Source organism: Electrona antarctica (genome assembly GCF_951216825.1).
Source record: "Electrona antarctica genome assembly, chromosome: 4".
Lineage (NCBI taxonomy): Eukaryota > Metazoa > Chordata > Actinopteri > Myctophiformes > Myctophidae > Electrona > Electrona antarctica.
Genome location: NC_136809.1, coordinates 1,249,911 through 1,275,748, shown reverse-complemented (window position 1 = coordinate 1,275,748; position 25,838 = coordinate 1,249,911). Strand labels below are relative to the sequence as shown.

The 25,838-nt window shown below is 44.0% G+C and overlaps 1 protein-coding gene across 1 annotated transcript in view; it reads right to left on the bottom strand.

Annotated features, from left to right (window-relative positions):
* Nucleotides 1-25,838, bottom strand: part of LOC306922146 (spectrin beta chain, non-erythrocytic 1-like) — a 140,061-nt gene that overhangs the window by 36,132 nt on the left and 78,091 nt on the right. Inside the window, exons 19-27 of the mRNA XM_079499541.1 lie at nt 25,771-25,838; nt 23,104-23,315; nt 12,975-13,145; nt 9,858-9,978; nt 5,539-5,754; nt 4,211-4,414; nt 3,481-3,696; nt 1,908-2,110; nt 140-230 (exon numbers count right to left, since the gene is read on the bottom strand). The exon at nt 25,771-25,838 is cut by the window's right edge and continues 34 nt beyond it. Of these exons, the coding sequence (XP_079355667.1) occupies nt 140-230; nt 1,908-2,110; nt 3,481-3,696; nt 4,211-4,414; nt 5,539-5,754; nt 9,858-9,978; nt 12,975-13,145; nt 23,104-23,315; nt 25,771-25,838 (1,502 nt within the window). The remainder of the gene's footprint in view (nt 1-139; nt 231-1,907; nt 2,111-3,480; nt 3,697-4,210; nt 4,415-5,538; nt 5,755-9,857; nt 9,979-12,974; nt 13,146-23,103; nt 23,316-25,770) is intronic.

Here is a 25,838-nt window from a genome sequence, read left to right as displayed (position 1 = left end):
TGTGGGCGTGCGTGTGTGCGTGCGTGTGTGTGTGCGTGTCTGTGTGTGTGTGTGTGTGTGTGTGTGTGTGTGCGTGTCTGTGTGTGTGTGTGTGTGTGTGTGTGTGTGCGTGTCTGTGTGTGTGTGTGTGTGTGTGTACCTCCTGTGAGTCCTGTAGGAACCTCTGTAAGTCTCTGTTGTCTTTCAGTTTCATCAGCAGCTCAACAGCGCCCTCTCTGTTCTTCTTGTGTCTGTAATGACATCATCGTTACATCACTATGACATCATCAACCTCTCTGTAATGACATCACTGTCAAGTTATTCAGCATGTGCAGTTTCCCCGCTTAGAGGGAATGATGGTACAGTCCTCTCCTCCAGAACTACAGACTCACTCCCAATCTAAACTATGAATTAACTTCCCATTGCAGTCAGAACTACAGACTCACTCCCAATCTAAACTATGGAATGGACTTCCCATTGCAGTCAGAACTACAGACTCACTCCCAATCTAAACTATGGAATGAACTCCCCATTGCAGTCAGAACTACAGACTCACTCCCAATCTAAACTATGGAATGGACTTCCCATTGCAGTCAGAACTACAGACTCACTCCCAATCTAAACTATGGAATTGGACTCCCCATTGCAAATTAACTTCCCATTGCAGTCAGAACTACATACTCACTCCCAATCTAAACTATGGAATGAACTTCCCATTGCAGTCAGAACTACAGACTCACTCCCAATCTAAACTATGTAATGAACTTCCCATTGCAGTCAGAACTACAGACTCACTCCCAATCTAAACTATGGAATGAACTTCCCATTGCAGTCAGAACTACAGACTCACTCCCAATCTAAACTATGGAATGAACTTCCCATTGCAGTCAGAACTACAGACTCACTCCCAATCTAAACTATAGAATGCACTTCCCATTGCAGTCAGAACTACAGACTCACTCCCAATCTGAACTATGGAATGAACTTCCCATTGCAGTCAGAACTACAGACTCACTCCCAATCTAAACTATGGAATGAACTTCCCATTGCAGTCAGAACTACAGACTCACTCCCAATCTAAACTATGGAATGAACTTCCCATTTCAGTCAGAACTACAGACTCACTCCCAATCTAAACTATGGAATGAACTTCCCATTGCAGTCAGAACTACAGACTCACTCCCAATCTAAACTATGGAATGAACTTCCCATTTCAGTCAGAACTACAGACTCACTCCCAATCTAAACTATGGAATGGACTCCCCATTGCAAATGAACTTCCCATTGCAGTCAGAACTACAGACTCACTCCTAATATAAACTATGGAATGAACTTCCCATTGCAGTCAGAACTACAGACTCACTCCCAATCTAAACTATGGAATGAACTTCCCATTGCAGTCAGAACTACAGACTCACTCCCAATCTAAACTATGGAATGAACTTCCCATTGCAGTCAGAACTACAGACTCACTCCCAATCTAAACTATGGAATGAACTTCCCATTGCAGTCAGAACTACAGACTCACTCCCAATCTAAACTATGGAATGAACTTCCCATTTCAGTCAGAACTACAGACTCACTCCCAATCTAAACTATGGAATGAACTTCCCATTGCAGTCAGAACTACAGACTCACTCCCAATCTAAACTATGGAATGAACTTCCCATTTCAGTCAGAACTACAGACTCACTCCCAATCTAAACTATGGAATGAACTTCCCATTGCAGTCAGAACTACAGACTCACTCCCAATCTAAACTATGGAATGAACTTCCCATTGCAGTCAGAACTACAGACTAATCTCCCACCTCCTCCTCCTCTCACCTCCTCCTCCTCCTCCCACCTCCTCCTCCTCCTCCCACCTCCTCCTCCTCTCACCTCCTCCTCCTCTCACCTCCTCCTCATCCCACCTCCTCCTCCTCTCACCTGTCCTCCATAGACCGTGTCCTCTCCAGGATGCTCGGAGCGTAGAGGTTCTCGTCGGCAGCCAGCCTCCGTCCGTCCTCCAACACGGCGTTGATCTTCTCCTCGTTGTGGTCCATGGTGGTCATGAAGTCCTCCTGCTTCTTGATGGACGCCTCGGCGCCCTCCAGTGTCGACGGCATGTCGGTGTGCGCCAGGAGGTACTCCTGGGGGAGGGGCAGACAGTTATAGATACAGACAGACAGACAGACAGACAGACAGACAGACAGACAGACAGACAGACAGACAGTAAGGCTGTCCCCAAACATTCAAGGTTCGAATGTTCGCTCGTTTGGGTTGGCACTCGAATCTTAATTAATGGACTTGAACCATTCGTTTTTTTTTGTTTTTTATTAAATAAAAAATATTATAATTTTTTTCCCTTTTTTTTATTAACTCGAAAATATATCTCGGCGAGAATTCGATATGAGCATGTAAAAAAAAAGTAAGTGTCTAGTGCATTCCTGTCAGAAGTTATGATTTTTTAAAGAAATATCTCCTAGTTCTGCTGTCCCATCTCCCGTGCATCTCTTAATTTGGTGATTGGCCTGCAGCTGAGTTGATTGACCTTTGTTCTGTGAGAACAAAAGAGTTCCATTGAATGGAATGTCTGACGTGTCTCTCTCACACACACACACACACACCAGTATGATCGCTGACAGGGGGAACCGTTCTTAGCCATGATATATTAGCATATGCTCTCTAGCATCACATCACAAAAAGCAGGGAACTCTGATCATTGTTAAGCACTTTCAATGCGCTTCTGAGAATACACAGGTGGGACAAATAACGAGAAATATACGCTGTTTTAGCTGCCTGCCAGCAAGCTCACATGAGCTTGCAGATCAGCTGTTTTCGCGGAGCTACTTGACGGTGTGTGTGTGTGTGTGTGTGTGTGTGTGTTGGGAGAGACGAGAGAGATTGATAAAGAGCAGGGGAGACGCCTGCGCTCTGATCGAGACGGATATCTCAAAGGTTATTTTTTTAAATGAATTAGAAACAAATGGTCCGGATGTTCGCTCGAAAATTCCTGCCAAAGTTCGAGTCCTAAAAAGAAGGGCTAAGGTACAGCCTTAACAGACAGACAGACAGACAGACAGACAGACAGACAGACAGGCAGGCAGGCAGGCAGACAGGCATGTAGATATAGACAGACGGCTCCTCCCAAATGAGACAGAGCCACCCCCCCCCCCCCCCCCCCCCCCAGAGGGTCTGGTTCTCCTACCTGGTTGTTGAGGAAGGCCTCGGGCTCCCATCCCTCAGGAAGGTTCTCCTACCTGGTTGTTGAGGAAGGCCTCGGCCTCCCATCCCTCAGGAAGGTTCTCCTACCTGGTTGTTGAGGAAGGCCTCGGCCTCCCATCCCTCAGGAAGGTTCTCCTACCTGGTTGTTGAGGAAGGCCTCGGCCTCCCATCCCTCAGGAAGGTTCTCCTACCTGGTTGTTGAGGAAGGCCTCGGCCTCCCATCCCTCAGGAAGGTTCTCCTACCTGGTTGTTGAGGAAGGCCTCGGCCTCCCATCCCTCAGGAAGGTTCTCCTACCTGGTTGTTGAGGAAGGCCTCGGCCAGCCTCCCGTCCCTCAGGAAGGTCTGGTAGGCGTGGCACTGCGTGAGGAGGAGGTGTCGGTTCTCCCACATCCGGGCCAGCTCCTCCCAGCCCGTGTCCAGAGCCTCCAGCCTCTGACGCAGGAACATGTGCTGCACGTCTGTCTGGCCCTGAGTGACCTCCTGGCCCATGGCACGCATCGCACGGTAGTCCTGGAAACAAGGAATATAAAATAATGACCTCCTGGCCCATGGGACGGTAGTCCTGGAAACAAGGAACATAATGACTTCCTGGCCCATGGGACGGTAGTCCTGGAAACAAGGAATATAATGACCTCCTGGCCCATGGCACGCATCGCACGGTAGTCCTGGAAATAAGGGACATAATGACCTCCTGGCCCATGGCACGCATCGCACGGTAGTCCTGGAAACAAGGAATATAATGACCTCCTGGCCCATGGGACGGTAGTACTGGAAACAAGGAATATAATGACCTCCTGGCCCATGGCACACATTGTCACATGGGCCAAGGTCCTGGAAGGACCTTGGCCTGGATCTCTGCCTGGATGTCCTGCGTCTGGGTCTACAGTATCTGCTCATAGTTCTGGGTCTACAGTATCTGCTCATAGTTCTGGGTCTACAGTATCTGCTCATAGTTCTGGGTCAGCAGTATCTGCTCATAGTTCTGGGTCTACAGTACCTGCTCATAGTTCTGGGTCTACAGTACCTGCTCATAGTTCCGTATCTCCGCCTGGATGTCCTGGGTCTGGGTCAGCAGCCTCTGGGCCTCAGCCAGGGTGTTGGGCCGGTCCTCCGAGGCCACGGCCGTCTGCGTCCGAGACAACCAGGACTGGAAGTGGTCCAACTCCCTGAGGAACTGCTGCAGCTTACTGGACTCTCCTAGGGACGCCTCGCGGTCCTTCAACGTAGTCTGGAGAAACACACAGCCATGTACAGTAGGATTATTACTATTATAATAACTGTACTGGACTCTCCCAGGGAGGCCTCGCGGTCCTTTAACCCATTTTGGGGCGGGAACCCCTTTTGGTGTTAGCATTATGTTATGCTTCTACAAGCTCATAGCGTGCCACCGAGTGGCGCGCTACGAGCTTGTAGGTCTGCTATTTTTGAAAAATCGAAGAACGACTGACATAGAAACATAGCTTTTTCAGAAAACTGTCAGGATGTAGACATTTATAGAATCTGATCTCAGGTCAAAATGGGTTAACGTAGTCTGGAGAAACAACATGTTATAATTACAACATTATTATTATTATTAGTAGTAGTTTTTATTATTAATTAAGCATTATGTTAAACTTTAGCTGTTGAAAAATAGCAGATCTACAAGCTCATAGATCTGCTATTTTTTGAAAAATCGGGAAAATGTGGCCCAAATGTGCGAATGTGTTTAACTCAAATCTTTTCTTCCGGGGGTAACATAACATATTTTCAGATGGGGGTCGGCGGCCAATTACATATAATTCTGGGGCTCCTAGAATAGTTTGAGAACCACTGATACAGAATCATGAGGTTTTCAGAAAACTGTCAGGATTTAGAAGACATTTAGTAGAATCGTCGTCAGGTCTAAAAGGACATCCGACGTAATCAACCCATTTTGGACTGAGGTTGAATAAAAACAGGCTTCTAAATCCGAACAGTTTTCTGAAAACCCCATGTTTCTATGTCTGGTAATCAAACATTTTCACGTCAAGAACCCCCAGAATTAAATTAATTTGGCCCAGCGGACCCCCATCTGAACATGTGTTGTTCCAGGGACCCCCATCTGAACATGTGTTGTTCCAGGGACCCCCATCTGAACATGTGTTGTTCCAGGGACCCCCATCTGAACATGTGTTGTTCTAGAAGCAAAGATTTGAGTTAAAAACGTTATATATTTAAGGATTTGCGCCACGTTTTAAAGATTTTTTCAAAAATAGCAGACCTACAAGCTCGTAGCTTGTAGATCTGCTATTTTTCAATAGCTATAAAGTATTCAAAAAATGATGCTTAAAACACCAAAAGGGGTTCCCGCCCAGAATGGGTTAATAATAATACCTTCATCTGGTCCCACACGGCGTGGATCTCCTCCAGGCGTCCTGTGATGGCGTCGGCCTGGTCAGGATGCTCCTCGGCCAGCCGGAGGGCCTCGCCCCGCAGGCTGGACAGCTTGGCCTCGATGGCCGCCAGGTCTCGCTCCATGCCGGTCAGCTTCCTCTGGAGAGCCATGACGCCCGTCAGGTCGTTGGAGAGCTCCGTGGTGGACTCGATCACCTTCACAACGACAACAACAACATGACTCGATCACCTTCACAACGACAACAACATGACTCGATCACCTTCACAACGACAACAACATGACTCGATCACCTTCACAACGACAACAACATGACTCGATCACCTTCACAACGACAACAACAACAACATGACTCGATCACCTTCACAACGACAACAACATGACTCGATCACCTTCACAACGACAACAACATGACTCGATCACCTTCACAACGACAACAACATGACTCGATCACCTTCACAACGACAACAACATGACTCGATCACCTTCACAACGACAACAACAACAACATGACTCGATCACCTTCACAACGACAACAACATGACTCGATCACCTTCACAACGACAACAACATGACTCGATCACCTTCACAACGACAACAACATGACTCGATCACCTTCACAACGACAACAACAACAACATGACTCGATCACCTTCACAACGACAACAACATGACTCGATCACCTTCACAACGACAACAACATGACTCGATCACCTTCACAACGACAACAACATGACTCGATCACCTTCACAACGACAACAACATGACTCGATCACCTTCACAACGACAACAACAACAACATGACTCGATCACCTTCACAACGACAACGACATGACTCGATCACCTTCACAACGACAACAACAACAACATGACTCGATCACCTTCACAACGACAACAACAACAACATGACTCGATCACCTTCACAACGACAACAACATGACTCGATCACCTTCACAACGACAACAACATGACTCGATCACCTTCACAACGACAACAACATGACTCGATCACCTTCACAACGACAACAACATGACTCGATCACCTTCACAACGACAACAACATGACTCGATCACCTTCACAACGACAACAACATGACTCGATCACCTTCACAACGACAACAACATGACTCGATCACCTTCACAACGACAACAACAACATGACTCGATCACCTTCACAACGACAACGACATGACTCGATCACCTTCACAACGACAACAACATGACTCGATCACCTTCACAACGACAACAACATGACTCGATCACCTTCACAACGACAACGACATGACTCGATCACCTTCACAACGACAACAACATGACTCGATCACCTTCACAACGACAACAACAACAACATGACTCGATCACCTTCACAACGACAACAACAACATGACTCGATCACCTTCACAACGACAACAACATGACTCGATCACCTTCACAACGACAACAACATGACTCGATCACCTTCACAACGACAACAACATGACTCGATCACCTTCACAACGACAACAACAACAACATGACTCGATCACCTTCACAACGACAACAACATGACTCGATCACCTTCACAACGACAACAACATGACTCGATCACCTTCACAACGACAACAACAACAACATGACTCGATCACCTTCACAACGACAACAACAACAACATGACTCGATCACCTTCACAACGACAACAACAACAACATGACTCGATCACCTTCACAACGACAACAACAACATGACTCGATCACCTTCACAACGACAACAACAACAACATGACTCGATCACCTTCACAACGACAACGACATGACTCGATCACCTTCACAACAACAACAACATGACTCGATCACCTTCACAACGACAACGACATGACTCGATCACCTTCACAACGACAACAACATGACTCGATCACCTTCACAACGACAACGACATGACTCGATCACCTTCACAACGACAACAACAACAACATGACTCGATCACCTTCACAACGACAACAACATGACTCGATCACCTTCACAACGACAACAACAACATGACTCGATCACCTTCACAACGACAACAACAACAACATGACTCGATCACCTTCACAACGACAACAACATGACTCGATCACCTTCACAACAACAACAACATGACTCGATCACCTTCACAACGACAACAACAACAACATGACTCGATCACCTTCACAACGACAACAACAACAACATGACTCGATCACCTTCACAACGACAACAACAACATGACTCGATCACCTTCACAACGACAACGACATGACTCGATCACCTTCACAACGACAACAACATGACTCGATCACCTTCACAACGACAACGACATGACTCGATCACCTTCACAACGACAACAACAACATGACTCGATCACCTTCACAACGACAACAACATGACTCGATCACCTTCACAACGACAACGACATGACTCGATCACCTTCACAACGACAACAACATGACTCGATCACCTTCACAACGACAACGACATGACTCGATCACCTTCACAACGACAACAACATGACTCGATCACCTTCACAACGACAACAACATGACTCGATCACCTTCACAACGACAACAACATGACTCGATCACCTTCACAACGACAACAACATGACTCGATCACCTTCACAACGACAACAACATGACTCGATCACCTTCACAACGACAACGACATGACTCGATCACCTTCACAACGACAACAACATGACTCGATCACCTTCACAACGACAACAACATGACTCGATCACCTTCACAACGACAACGACATGACTCGATCACCTTCACAACGACAACAACAACATGACTCGATCACCTTCACAACGACAACGACATGACTCGATCACCTTCACAACGGCAACAACATGACTCGATCACCTTCACAACGACAACAACATGACTCGATCACCTTCACAACGACAACAACATGACTCGATCACCTTCACAACGACAACAACATGACTCGATCACCTTCACAACGACAACAACATGACTCGATCACCTTCACAACGACAACAACATGACTCGATCACCTTCACAACGACAACAACATGACTCGATCACCTTCACAACGACAACGACATGACTCGATCACCTTCACAACGACAACGACATGACTCGATCACCTTCACAACAACAACAACATGACTCGATCACCTTCACAACGACAACAACATGACTCGATCACCTTCACAACGACAACAACAACATGACTCGATCACCTTCACAACGACAACAACAACATGACTCGATCACCTTCACAACGACAACGACATGACTCGATCACCTTCACAACGACAACGACAACATGACTCGATCACCTTCACAACGACAACAACAACAACATGACTCGATCACCTTCACAACGACAACAACAACAACATGACTCGATCACCTTCACAACGACAACAACATGACTCGATCACCTTCACAACGACAACAACAACAACATGACTCGATCACCTTCACAACGACAACAACAACAACATGACTCGATCACCTTCACAACGACAACAACAACAACATGACTCGATCACCTTCACAACGACAACAACAACAACATGACTCGATCACCTTCACAACGACAACAACATGACTCGATCACCTTCACAACGACAACAACAACAACATGACTCGATCACCTTCACAACGACAACAACAACAACATGACTCGATCACCTTCACAACGACAACAACAACAACATGACTCGATCACCTTCACAACAACAGGGTCACCAGGTTAACAGTGTTAACAGGTAACGGGTAACAGTGTAACAGGGTCACCAGGTTAACAGTGGTAACAGGTAACGGGTAACAGTGTAACAGGGTCACCAGGTTAACAGTGGTAACAGGTAACGGGTAACAGTGTCACCAGGTTAACAGTGGTAACGGGTAACAGTGTAACAGGGTCACCAGGTTAACAGTGGTAACAGGTAACAGTGTAACAGGGTCACCAGGTTAACAGTGGTAACAGGTAACAGTGTAACAGGGTCACCAGGTTAACATGTAACGGGTAACAGTGTAACAGGGTCACCAGGTTAACAGTGGTAACAGGTAACGGGTAACAGTGTAACAGGGTCACCAGGTTAACAGTGTTAACAGGTAACGGGTAACAGGGTCACCAGGTTAACAGTGTTAACAGGTAACAGTGTAACAGGGTCACCAGGTTAACAGTGGTAACAGGTAACAGGTAACAGTGTAACAGGGTCACCAGGTTAACAGTGGTAACAGGTAACAGTGTAACAGGGTCACCAGGTTAACAGTGGTAACAGGTAACCGTGGTAACAGATAACAGTGGTAACGGGTAACCGTGTAACACCTTGGTCTTCTCGCGGATCCAGGACGTGGTCTCGGTGCAGTCCAGGTGGTAGTTCTGGACGCCCAGCGCCGAGCTCAGCGACTCCTTCTTCTGGTCCACCAGCTCACGGAACTGGCTCCACCTGGTGGCGGGAGGACGACAGGACAGGGTCAGGAGGCGTGTCCATGACCCAAAGCACCCAAACTACAGTATGTGGTCATAATATAGTTATTAACACTACAGTAGGCCTATGATGTCATAATATAGTTATTAACACTACAGTAGGCCTATGATGTCATCACAATATAGTTAACACTACAGTAGGCCTATGATGTCATAATATAGTTATTAACACCTACAGTAGGCCTATGTCATCATAATATAGTTATTAACACTACAGTAGACCTATGATGTCATAATATAGTTATTAACACCTACAGTAGGCCTATGTCATCATAATATAGTTATTAACACTACAGTAGGCCTATGTCATCATAATATAGTTATTAACACTACAGTAGGCCTATGATGTCATAATATAGTTATTAACACTACAGTAGACCTATGTCATCATAATATAGTTATTAACACTACAGTAGACCTATGATGTCATAATATAGTTATTAACACTACAGTAGACCTATGTCATCATAATATAGTTATTAACACTACAGTAGGCCTATGTCATCATAATATAGTTATTAACACTACAGTAGACCTATGACATCATAATATAGTTATTGACACTACAGTAGACCTATGTCATCATAATATCTATAGTTATTAACACTACAGTAGACCTATGATGTCATAATATAGTTATTAACACTAAAATAGACCTGTCATAATATAGTTATTAACACTACAGTAGGCCTATGACATCATAATATAGTTATTAACACCTACAGTAGGCCTATGTCATCATAATATAGTTATTAACACTACAGTAGGCCTATGACATCATAATATAGTTATAAACACTACAGTAGGCCTATGACATCATAATATAGTTATTAACACTACAGTAGGCCTATGTCATCATAATATAGTTATTAACACTACAGTAGGCCTATGATGTCATAATAGTTATTAACACTACAGTAGGCCTATGATGTCATAATATAGTTATTAACACTACAGTAGACCTATGACATCATAATATAGTTATTAACACTACAGTAGGCCTATGACATCATAATATAGTTATTGACACTACAGTAGACCTATGTCATCATAATATCTATAGTTATTAACACTACAGTAGACCTATGATGTCATAATATAGTTATTAACACTAAAATAGACCTGTCATAATATAGTTATTAACACTACAGTAGGCCTATGACATCATAATAGTTATTAACACTACAGTAGGCCTATGTCATCATAATATAGTTATTAACACTACAGTAGGCCTATGACATCATAATAGTTATTAACACTACAGTAGGCCTATGTCATCATAATATAGTTATTAACACTAAAATAGACCTGTCATAATATAGTTATTAACACTACAGTAGGCCTATGACATCATAATAGTTATTAACACTACAGTAGGCCTATGTCATCATAATATAGTTATTAACACTAAAATAGACCTGTCATAATATAGTTATTAACACTACAGTAGGCCTATGACATCATAATAGTTATTAACACTACAGTAGGCCTATGCTGTCATAATATAGTTATTAACACTACAGTAGGCCTATGACATCATAATATAGTTATTAACACTACAGTAGGCCTATGACATCATAATATAGTTATTAACACTACAGTAGGCCTATGTCATCATAATATAGTTATTAACACTACAGTAGACCTATGACATCATAATATAGTTATTAACACTACAGTAGACCTATGACATCATAATATAGTTATTAACACTACAGTAGACCTATGTCATCATAATATAGTTATTAACACTACAGTAGGCCTATGACATCATAATATAGTTATTAACACTGCAGTAGGCCTATGACATCATAATATAGTTATTAACACTACAGTAGACCTATGACATCATAATATAGTTATTAACACTACAGTAGGCCTATGACATCATAATATAGTTATTAACACTACAGTAGGCCTATGACATCATAATATAGTTATTAACACTACAGTAGGCCTATGACATCATAATATAGTTATTAACACTACAGTAGGCCTATGACATCATAATATAGTTATTAACACTACAGTAGGCCTATTACATCATAATATAGTTATTAACACTACAGTAGGCCTATGACATCATAATATCTATCAGGGGAGGTTTCATTCCTCCGGTTTGAGTGAAAGAAGGTTTGAGGGTTCCAGCCTGATGACTACAAAACAATGACTACAACATGATGTAACGATATTATCTGATGACTAAAAAACAATGACTACAACATGATGTAACGATATCATCTGATGACTACAAAACAATGACTACAACATGATGTAACGATATAATCTGATGACTACAAAACAAAGACTACAACATGATGTAACGATATCATCTGATGACTACAAAACAATGACTACAACATGATGTAACAATATCATCTGATGACTACAAAACAATGACTACAACATGATGTAACGATATCATCTGATGACTACAAAACAATGACTACAACATGATGTAACGATATCATCTGATGACTACAAAACAATGACTACAACATGATGTAACGATATCATCTGATGACTACAAAACAATGACTACAACATGATGTAACGATATCATCTGATGACTACAAAACAATGACTACAACATGATGTAACGATATCATCTGATGACTACAAAACAATGACTACAACATGATGTATAGATATCATCCTGATGACTACAAAACAATGACTACAACATGATGTAACAATATCATCCTGATGACTACAAAACAATGACTACAACATGATGTAACGATATCATCCTGATGACTACAAAACAATGACTACAACATGATGTAACGATATCATCCTGATGACTACAAAACAATGACTATAAATGACTGAAGACATGATGTTTACTGTGATTAAGGTAAGCTTGCATTTCATATCACAAACACCATGTAGTGAAAACTCCTGTAACTAAAAAATAAATAAATACAAAACGGTATCATCCTGATGACTACGTACCTGTTGTTGAGTTTGTCCTGCTGCGTCTTGACGTCCAGGTGTCCAGGAAGCCGCTGAGTAAATGTACTCTGTTGTCCAGGAAGTCCGTTGTGAGTCAGCTGTCTGGCGATCTGGTTGACCACGGCCACGCGCGACGCCTGGCTGGTCATCTCTGGCTCCAAGCTCTCGAACCTGTGGACGAGAAAACACCATGGCACGTTTTACCTGAAACACCATGGAACACTTTACCTGAAACACCATGGAACGCTTTACCTGAAACACCATGGAACGCTTTACCTGAAACACCATGGCACGTTTTACCTGAAACACCATGGCACGCTTTACCTGAAACACCATGGAACGTTTTACCTGAAACACCATGGCACGCTTTACCTGAAACACCATGGCACGTTTTACCTGAAACACCATGGCACGTTTTACCTGAAACACCATGGCACGCTTTACCTGAAACACCATGACACGTTTTACCTGAAACACCATGGCACGTTTTACCTGAAACACCATGGCACGTTTTACCTGAAACACCATGGCACGTTTTACCTGAAACACCATGGAACGTTTTACCTGAAACACCATGGCACGTTTTACCTGAAACACCATGGAACGCTTTACCTGAAACACCATGGCACGTTTTACCTGAAACACCATGGCACGTTTTACCTGAAACACCATGGAACGCTTTACCTGAAACACCATGGCACGCTTTACCTTAAACACCATGGCACGTTTTACCTGAAACACCATGGCACGTTTTACCTGAAACACCATGGCACGTTTTACCTGAAACACCATGGAACGTTTTACCTGAAACACCATGGCACGCTTTACCTGAAACACCATGGCACGTTTTACCTGAAACACCATGGCACGTTTTACCTGAAACACCATGGCACGCTTTACCTGAAACACCATGACACGTTTTACCTGAAACACCATGGCACGTTTTACCTGAAACACCATGGCACGTTTTACCTGAAACACCATGGCACGTTTTACCTGAAACACCATGGAACGTTTTACCTGAAACACCATGGCACGTTTTACCTGAAACACCATGGCACGTTTTACCTGAAACACCATGGAACGTTTTACCTGAAACACCATGGAACGCTTTACCTGAAACACCATAGAACGCTTGTCTAAATACTTCACTAAGATACCCATGTACCTGTTTAAATACTGCACTAAGATACCCATGTACCTGTCTAAATACTTCACTAAGATACCCATGTACCTGTCTAGATACTTCACTAAGATACCCATGTACCTGTCTAAATACTTCACTAAGATACCCATGTACCTGTTTAAATACTGCACTAAGATACCCATGTACCTGTCTAAATACTTCACTAAGATACCCATGTACCTGTCTAAATACTTCACTAAGATACCCATGTACCTGTCTAAATACGCATGCGCACGCAGCGGCCAGCAGTGACAGTGGTACGGTTTCGCTTGTGTGTTTTGTGTGTTGTTGTTTTGTTTACGTCCTTTTATGTCCATGTTGACATCGGAGCCGGTGGTCTAAGTGGTGGTGCCGACCTACGGTCTAAGTGCACCAGTAGACAAACCTTCTGCCAACTTCCCCCCAGCGTGGCTCGTCTTTAGCCTAGGTCTGGGGGACTCCTCGCAGACTGGAGATATAGAGACCTGCTAACGGCTATCTGCTAGCCACTAAGCTAGTCGGAGCTAGGCTAACAGCAGGTTTCAGCTGATATGGAGCCTTGGACACGCACTGCTGTCCCCCAGTCGGCCAACTCGAAACCAATACACCACGGAGCAGCTACTGCTACTTCGCTGGAGCAACAAGGAGCGACCCGTGGATCTGACTCATCCGAACCCTGTGGAACTACCGACACCCTGCGACCCGTCCGGAGCCGGTTGGACGGGAAAACGGGTCAGAAAGCGTGGGAGAAGAGGAGGCTCTCGCCTGAGGAAGACACAGCCTCTTTCCCGCATTCCGCTTCCTTCCATCATCCTCTCCAACGCACAGTCCCTCCGGACCTTCCTTCCATCATCCTCTCCAACGCACAGTCCCTACGGAATAAATCCGATGAATTGCAGGCTCTTGTCCGTTGCAACCACGACTTCAGGAACTCCTGCATTCTAGCCTTCACTGAATCTTGGCTATCCGAACGTGACTTGGCCACCGATCTGGAGATCGACGGCTTTGGGTCACCCTTTCGTCAGGACCGGGACGCCTCAGTTACGGGCAAGTCAACTGGTGGGGGGGTATGCTTGTATGTGAACGAGCGTTGGTGCAGTATTAAATCTGTCATTGTTAGGGAGAGTTTGAGTTCCCACATATTTATTACAGTCGTTTATATACATCCAAAAGCTAATGAGGCTAGCGCCTGTGAGCAAATTCTCAAGGTTGTACAGAAACTACAACTAATCTCCCCTGACGCACCAAATCTCATTATTGGTGAAATGAACCATGTGTCCTTGAAAAAGACTCTCAGAGACTCCCATCAATATGTAACATGTCCGACTAGGTCCAACAAAACCTTAGACATGTGTTTTGGTAATGTCAAAGACGCATACAAATCTGTACCCCTCCCGCCCCTGGGGGCCTCCGATCATAACTGTGTGCACCTTTTCCCTGTTTACCGCACTGCTCTAAAGCGTGGTAAAGTGCAGAGCGTCCGCATTAAGAACTGGAATGATAACACCGCTTGTGAGACCCTCCGGGGCCTTCTTGAGGACACAGACTGGGACATGTTCTCTGAGTCCTCTGCCGACATCAATGAACTGACGGATGTTGTTACTAGCTGGTCTTTGTACTGTGAGAATATTGTCATTCCTGAGAAAACTGTCAGAGTGTACCCTAACTCTAAACCTTGGGTATCTAAATCCCTCAGATCTCTTCTGCAAAAGAAAAACAAGGCCTTTAAGGAGGGAAACACAGTAGAACTAAGAAGTATACAAAAGGAAATTAAAAGAGAGGTTTGGGCTAGTAAAAAGAAATACAAGGAAAAAATCGAAGGCCAACTTAGAGCAATAACCTGAGCTCTGCCTGGGATGGTATGAAAACCATAACAGGGCTGAAAGTAAACGGCAGGAAAAAGGTTATACTAGCCAATTACAACTGTGACCAGCAACTGGCTCAGAGCCTCAATGATTTCTATGTTAGATTTGATACTCACGACTTTAGTGAAAACCACTCGGAGATCAGAAATAGACTTCTGTCTGCCCCCCCCTCCAGTTCTTTCTTTGATGAGCAGGATGTAATTAACTGTTTAAAAAAATGCAACCCTCGTAAAGGTTCAGGCCCGGACCACATTGGTGGTCGCCTTCTAAATACCTGTGCTGAACAATTAGGTCCTATTTTTAATTCTATCTTTAAATGATCTCTTAGCCAGCAGAGAGTACCCTTTGGAAACGGTCCACCGTTGTACCCATAGCCAAGAGCAGCAATCCTAAAATTCTCAACGATTTCAGACCCGTGGCTCTTACTTCCCTGGTCATGAAACAGTTCGAGAGGCTCGTCAAGTCAGAGCTTGTGGCTAAAACTAAGAGCCTTCTTGACCCTTTTCAGTTTGCTTATAGGGAAGGCAGAGGCGTCCAGGACGCAACAGCCACTCTTCTCAACCTAGTTTTCAAGCATCTTGAGTGCAGTAAAAAGCATGCCAGGTTACTTTTTATTGATTTCTCCTCTGCGTTCAACACGATCCAGCCCCATGTTCTGGTTGAGAAATGAATGAACACCTTCAGTGTGGACCCATGTCTGGTAGATTGGATCCTCGACTTTCTAACCAACAGATCTCAATGTGTAAGGGTGAATGACACAGTGTCTAGCCTTCTGCCCACCTCCACTGGTTCGCCACAGGGCTGTGTTCTTTCTGCATTTCTGTTTATTTTATACACTGATGACTGTCGCAGTAATCACGACAACCGCTTCATCATAAAGTACGCGGATGACTCAGTCATTGTCAGCCTTCTGGACAATGACGAGGTCGGGCATGGCCAGGTCACAGAGGACTTCCTGTCCTGCTGCAATGATGCATTCCTTGAATTTAACATCTCAAAAACAAAGGAGCTCTGTATTGATTTCAGACGTGGTCCCCATCCCACCCAGAACACCGATATCTGTGGCCAGCCAGTGGAAATCGTGCCCAGCTATAAATACCTGGGCACGATCATTGACAGCAAACTGAAATTCGATATAAACACCGACATGCTGTGTAAAAAGGGCCAGCAACGCCTTTTTTGCCTAAGGAAACTAGCCAGGTTTAATGTCGACAGAGACCTGATGAAACTGTTTTACAGTGCCTATGTACATTCTATTATCTCCTTCTCTATCATCTGTTGGTACGGCAACCTCGCCATTAAAGAGAAAAAATATCTTAGAAGTATTGTGAAAACTGCCTCCAAAATTACTGGCATTCAGTTGGAGAGCCTCGATCCTTTTTATAATAGACAGCTGCTCATGAAGGCCAGGGCCATTAGGAAGGATAATGCCCACCCACTCGAGTCAGAGTACAGGCTGTTGCCATCGGGCCGTCCTCTGGGGGCCCCCGTTGTAAAAAAACAACAGATATAAGCACTCCTTTGTCCCTGCCTCGATCCGTGCAGTCAATGCTGCCGGTGGTCTTGTGGTGTGATGATGATGATGCTGAAAGATGCACTTTATGCAGCACTTTATATATTATATCTTATCTTAAGCACTTTTTTTGCTTTCTTGTTTTTTATCTCTTATTCTCCTACCTGCACTAGATGCGACCAGACCTCCGGTTATGCTATGCTATGGTGTCTCTTGTCTGTTGTTGTCCTGTATTGTTTTGTATGTGTATTTGTATGTCGGAAACCACCACTGTTACTGTAAACACAATTGCCCTTCTGGGACACTAATAAAAACCTTGAACCTTGAACTGCACTAAGATACCCATGTACCTGTCTAAATACTTCACTAAGATACCCATGTACCTGCCTAGATACTTCACTAAGATACCCATGTACCTGCCTAGATACTTCACTAAGATACCCATGTACCTGTCTAAATACTGCACTAAGATACCCATGTACCTGTCTAAATACTGCACTAAGATACCCATGTACCTGTATAAATACTTCACTAAGATACCCATGTACCTGTCTAAATACTGCACTAAGATACTCATGTACCTGTCTAAATACTGCACTAAGATACCCATGTACCTGTCTAAATACTTCACTAAGATACCCATGTACCTGTCTAAATACTTCACTAAGATACCCATGTACCTGTCTAAATACGTCACTAAGATACCCATGTACCTGTCTAAATACTTCACTAAGATACCCATGTACCTGTCTAAATACTTCACTAAGATACCCATGTACCTGTCTAAATACTTCACTAAGATACCCATGTACCTGTCTAAATACTTCACTAAGATACCCATGTACCTGTCTAAATACTTCACTAAGATACCCATGTACCTGCCTAGATACTTCACTAAGATACCCATGTACCTGTCTAAATACTGCACTAAGATACCCATGTACCTGTCTAAATACTGCACTAAGATACCCATGTACCTGTCTAAATACTTCACTAAGATACCCATGTACCTGTCTAAATACTTCACTAAGATACCTGTTTAAATACTTCACTAAGATACCCATGTACCTGTCTAAATACTGCACTAAGATACTCATGTACCTGTCTAAATACTGCACTAAGATACCCATGTACCTGTCTAAATACTTCACTAAGATACCCATGTACCTGTCTAAATACTTCACTAAGATACCCATGTACCTGTCTAGATACTTCACTAAGATACCCATGTACCTGTCTAAATACTGCACTAAGATACCCATGTACCTGTCTAAATACTGCACTAAGATACCCATGTACCTGTCTAAATACTGCACTAAGATACCCATGTACCTGTCTAAATACTTCACTAAGATACCCATGTACCTGTCTAAATACTTCACTAAGATACCCATGTACCTGTCTAAATACTTCACTAAGATACCCATGTACCTGTCTAAATACTGCACTAAGATACCCATGTACCTGTCTAAATACTTCACTAAGATACCCATGTACCTGTCTAAATACTTCACTAAGATACCCATGTACCTGTCTAAATACTTCACTAAGATACCCATGTAACCAAAATGTAGGAAGTAAGTCGACAGTAAAGAAAATAACCTAGGGGTTATTATCGATTCAGATCTGAATTTGAATGCGCACATTAATCAAGCTACCAAGACAGCTTTCTTTCATCTTCGAAACATTGCACGTATTAGAGCATATTTATCTTTAGATGATGCTAAAACATTGGTCCATGCTTTTGTCTTTTCTCTATTAGATTATTGTAATGCCCTCCTCTCACGCCTGCCAAAGAAATCAACGGATAGACTCCAACTTGTTCAAAATGCGGCTGCTAGAGTGTTAACTAGAAGTAAAATGAGAGAACACATTACTCCAGTTCTATCATCACTGCATTGGCTCCCAGTGGTTTTTAAGAATAGATTTTAAAATTATTTTACTTGTTTATAAATCCCTAAATGGTCTTGCACCTTCGTACCTCCGTGACTGCCTACCTAGATATGTCCCTAACCGCCCCCTCAGGTCCTCCACTGCTGGCCTGCTTGAAGTGCCTAAAAAAATATGCACAAACAAATATGGTGAGGCAGCTTTTTGCTTCTACGGCCCAACAGCCTGGAATAAATTACCATTCCAGCTCAGACACGCACCCTCTGTAGACATTTTTAAATCTCAACTCAAGACTCACCTCTTCACTCTTGCTTTTAGTTGAGTTTTAATATCTGCATTCCTACTCTGTCCTGACTGATTTGCTGCATGTTGTGTTTTTATTTATTTTTTCTCTATGCTTTTATACTTTTATTTTGTTCTTTGCCATTGTTCTATCATTTTAACTACTTGACTGTGTTTTATTGTATTCTATTTTTGTGTCCTGCCCTGTGAAGCACTTTGAGCTGCATTTATGTATGAAAGGTGCTATATAAATAAAGTTTATTATTATTATTAAATACTTCACCAAGATACCCATGTACCTGTCTAAATACTTCACTAAGATACCCATGTACCTGTCTAAATACTACACTAAGATACCCATGTACCTGTCTAAATACTTCACCAAGATACCCATGTACCTGTCTAAATACTTCACTAAGATACCCATGTACCTGTCTAAATACTACACTAAGATACCCATGTACCTGTCTAAATACTTCACTAAGATACCCATGTACCTGTCTAAATACTTCACTAAGATACCCATGTACCTGTCTAAATACTTCACTAAGATACCCATGTACCTGTCTAAATACTTCACTAAGATACCCATGTACCTGTCTAAATACTTCACCAAGACACCCATGTACCTGTCTAAATACTTCACCAAGACACCCATGTACCTGTCTAAATACTTCACCAAGATACCCATGTACCTGTCTAAATACTTCACTAAGATACCCATGTACCTGTCTAAATACTTCACTAAGATACCCATGTACCTGTCTAAATACTTCACTAAGATACCCATGTACCTGTCTAAATACTTCACTAAGATACCCATGTACCTGTCTAAATACTTCACTAAGATACCTGTTTAAATACTTCACTAAGATACCCATGTACCTGTCTAAATACTGCACTAAGATACTCATGTACCTGTCTAAATACTGCACTAAGATACCCATGTACCTGTCTAAATACTTCACTAAGACACCCATGTACCTGTCTAGATACTTCACTAAGATACCCATGTACCTGTCTAAATACTTCACTAAGACACCCATGTACCTGTCTAAATACTTCACTAAGATACCCATGTACCTGTCTAAATACTTCACTAAGATACCCATGTACCTGTCTAAATACTTCACTAAGATACCCATGTACCTGTCTAAATACTTCACTAAGACACCCATGTACCTGTCTAAATACTTCACTAAGATACCCATGTACCTGTCTAAATACTTCACTAAGATACCCATGTACCTGTCTAAATACGTCACTAAGATACCCATGTACCTGTCTAAATACTTCACTAAGATACCCATGTACCTGTCTAAATACTGCACTAAGATACCCATGTACCTGTCTAAATACTTCACTAAGATACCCATGTAACCAAAATGTAGGAAGTAAGTCGACAGTAAAGAAAATAACCTAGGGGTTATTATCGATTCAGATCTGAATTTGAATGCGCACATTAATCAAGCTACCAAGACAGCTTTCTTTCATCTTCGAAACATTGCACGTATTAGAGCATATTTATCTTTAGATGATGCTAAAACATTGGTCCATGCTTTTGTCTTTTCTCTATTAGATTATTGTAATGCCCTCCTCTCACGCCTGCCAAAGAAATCAACGGATAGACTCCAACTTGTTCAAAATGCGGCTGCTAGAGTGTTAACTAGAAGTAAAATGAGAGAACACATTACTCCAGTTCTATCATCACTGCATTGGCTCCCAGTGGTTTTTAAGAATAGATTTTAAAATTATTTTACTTGTTTATAAATCCCTAAATGGTCTTGCACCTTCGTACCTCCGTGACTGCCTACCTAGATATGTCCCTAACCGCCTCCTCAGGTCCTCCACTGCTGGCCTGCTTGAAGTGCCTAAAAAAATATGCACAAACAAATATGGTGAGGCAGCTTTTTGCTTCTACGGCCCAACAGCCTGGAATAAATTACCATTCCAGCTCAGACACGCACCCTCTGTAGACATTTTTAAATCTCAACTCAAGACTCACCTCTTCACTCTTGCTTTTAGTTGAGTTTTAATATCTGCATTCCTACTCTGTCCTGACTGATTTGCTGCATGTTGTGTTTTTATTTATTTTTTCTCTATGCTTTTATACTTTTATTTTGTTCTTTGCCATTGTTCTATCATTTTAACTACTTGACTGTGTTTTATTGTATTCTATTTTTGTGTCCTGCCCTGTGAAGCACTTTGAGCTGCATTTATGTATGAAAGGTGCTATATAAATAAAGTTTATTATTATTATTAAATACTTCACCAAGATACCCATGTACCTGTCTAAATACTTCACTAAGATACCCATGTACCTGTCTAAATACTACACTAAGATACCCATGTACCTGTCTAAATACTTCACCAAGATACCCATGTACCTGTCTAAATACTTCACTAAGATACCCATGTACCTGTCTAAATACTACACTAAGATACCCATGTACCTGTCTAAATACTTCACTAAGATACCCATGTACCTGTCTAAATACTTCACTAAGATACCCATGTACCTGTCTAAATACTTCACTAAGATACCCATGTACCTGTCTAAATACTTCACTAAGATACCCATGTACCTGTCTAAATACTTCACCAAGACACCCATGTACCTGTCTAAATACTTCACCAAGACACCCATGTACCTGTCTAAATACTTCACCAAGATACCCATGTACCTGTCTAAATACTTCACTAAGATACCCATGTACCTGTCTAAATACTTCACTAAGATACCCATGTACCTGTCTAAATACTTCACTAAGATACCCATGTACCTGTCTAAATACTTCACTAAGATACCCATGTACCTGTCTAAATACTTCACTAAGATACCCATGTACCTGTCTAAATACTTCACCAAGACACCCATGTACCTGTCTAAATACTTCACCAAGACACCCATGTACCTGTCTAAATACTTCACCAAGATACCCATGTACCTGTCTAAATACTTCACTAAGACACCCATGTACCTGTCTAGATACTTCACTAAGATACCCATGTACCTGTCTAAATACTTCACTAAGACACCCATGTACCTGTCTAAATACTTCACTAAGACACCCATGTACCTGTCTAAATACTTCACTAAGATACCCATGTACCTGTCTAAATACTTCACTAAGATACCCATGTACCTGTCTAAATACTTCACTAAGATACCCATGTACCTGTCTAAATACTTCACTAAGATACCCATGTACCTGTCTAAATACTTCACTAAGATACCCATGTACCTGTCTAAATACTTCACTAAGATACCCATGTACCTGTCTAAATACTTCACTAAGATACCCATGTACCTGTCTAAATACTGCACTAAGATACCCATGTACCTGTCTAAATACTGCACTAAGATACCCATGTACCTGCCGGTGTGGGGGAGGGGCATGGCGGTTAACCCACCTGTGCTGGACCACCTCCAGGTCCTCCATCCCGTGGGGGAGGGGCATGGCGGTCAGCCACTGCTCCCTGTCGGTGATCCATCGCTCACAGCCGTCGGCCTCCGACAGCATCCTGTAGAAGCTGAGAGCGTCCTGGAGGGCCTGGCGTCGGAGTCTGGAGAGATCACACACCTCCACGTAGCGCTGCTCTATGGAGGAGGCACGACCACCCACCTGGAACACACACACACACGCACACACACACACGTTACTTCGCTTTTTTATAGCGCTTTTCCAAGTGCTCAAAGCGCTTTACAATGATGGTTAATTCATTCATACATTGGGAGGTGAAGGTTCATTCATTCATACATTGGGAGGTGAAGGTTCATTCATTCATACATTGGGAGGTGAAGGTTCATTCATTCATACATTGGGAGGTGAAGGTTCATTCATTCATACATTGGGAGGTGAAGGTTCATTCATACATACATTGGGAGGTGAAGGTTCATTCATTCATACATTGGGAGGTGAAGGTTCATTCATACATACATTGGGAGGTGAAGGTTCATTCATTCATACATTGGGAGGTGAAGTGGTGAACAGTCGACGCCAGCGTCCTCACTTCCCACATTCACACACAGACGGTGGCGAGCTCACACCGACCGACTCATTGGAGGCAGTGTGGGGTTCAGTGTCTCATTGGAGACAGGGTGGGGTTCAGTGTCTCATTGGAGACAGGGTGGGGTTCAGTGTCTCATTGGAGACAGGGTGGGGTTCAGTGTCTCATTGGAGACAGGGTGGGGTTCAGTGTCTCATTGGAGGCAGTGTGGGGTTCAGTGTCTCATTGGAGACAGGGTGGGGTTCAGTGTCTCATTGGAGACAGGGTGGGGTTCAGTGTCTCATTGGAGGCAGTGTGGGGTTCAGTGTCTTGCCCAAGGACACTTCCACATGAGGAGCCGGGATTCGAACCGCCGACCCAGGGATCATTGGACAACCTGCTCTACCTCCTGAGCCACAGCCGCCCAGACCCAGGGATCATTGGACAACCTGCTCTACCTCCTGAGCCACAGCCGCCCAGACCCAGGGATCATTGGACAACCTGCTCTACCTCCTGAGCCACAGCCGCCCAGACCCAGGGATCATTGGACAACCTGCTCTACCTCCTGAGCCACAGCCGCCCAGACCCAGGGATCATTGGACAACCTGCTCTACCTCCTGAGCCACAGCCGCCCAGACCCAGGGATCATTGGACAACCTGCTCTACCTCCTGAGCCACAGCCGCCCTACATGTATTCATCCTACATGTATTCATGTCCCTAACCCTAACCCTACATGTATTCATGTCCCTAACCCTAACCCTAACCCTAACCCTACATGTATTCATACCCTAACCCTATTCATGTACCCTAACCCTAACCCTAACCCTACATGTATTCATGTCCACATCAACAGAAGTACAAAGACAGCTTGTCGAACCTTCGCATTCCAAGATGGCCTGCCTCCTGAGACACTGCTCACATTTATCATTACTTTTTTTTTCTTCAATAATTTGCAAACCATTTTTTTTTCACCCAGTGTCAATTATCTAATGTAATCCTGGGCTCTACACTTCCTCTGCCAACCTGGGGAGAGCAACGGACTGCAGACCTCATGCTTCCTTCTATGCATGAGGTGTCCAAGCTGCTTCTTTTCACCTGACAGGAGAGGAGTTTCCCCGGCCGGACGTAGCGTGTGGAAGGAACACGTTATTCCGACCAGTTCCTTTCCCCTCCATCAGGCGCTCCGGCTGGCCAGGGGGAGGCGGTATAGAGACCAGTTCCTTTCCCCTCCATCAGGCGCTCCGGCTGGCCAGGGGGAGGCGGTATAGAGACCAGTTCCTTTCCCCTCCATCAGGCGCTCCGGCTGGCCAGGGGGAGGCGGTATAGAGACCAGTTCCTTTCCCCTCCATCAGGCGCTCCGGCTGGCCAGGGGGAGGCGGTATAGAGACCAGTTCCTTTCCCCTCCATCAGGCGATCCGGCTGGCCAGGGGGAGGAGGCGGTATAGAGACCAGTTCCTTTCCCCTCCATCAGGCGCCCCGGCTGGCCAGGGGGACGCGGTATAGAGACCAGTTCCTTTCCCCTCCATCAGGCGCCCCGGCTGGCCAGGGGGAGGCGGTATAGAGACCAGTTCCTTTCCCCTCCATCAGGCACCCCTGCTGGCCAGGGGGAGGCAGTATAGAGACCAGTTCCTTTCCCCTACATCAGGCACCCCGGCTGGCAAATGGTAAATGGTAAATGGTGCATTTATATAGCGCCTTTATCCAAGGCGCTTTACATAGATTGTGCATTACATTCACCCATTCACACACACATTCATACACCGATGTGCTGGTACCAACCAGCACATCGGGAGCAATTTGGGGTTCAGTGTCTTGCCCAAGGACACTTTGACATGTAGCCAGGAGGAGCCGGGATTCGAACCGCCGACCCATGGATCATTGGACGACCTGCTCTACCTCTTGAGCCACAGTCGCCCCAGGGGGAGGCAGTATAGAGACCAGTTCCTTTCCCCTCCATCAGGCATCCGTGCGTGCGTGCGTGCGTGCGTGCGTGCGTGCGTGCGTGCGTGCGTGCGTGCGTGCGTGCGTGCGTGCGTGCGTGCGTGCGTGCGTGCGTGCGTGCGTGCGTGCGTACATAGGGTCATTTTTACCTGGTCTTCCGGTAAGGCAGCAGATTGTTCCCTCAGAGCGTCGATAACAGATCTGTAAGTCTCCACGT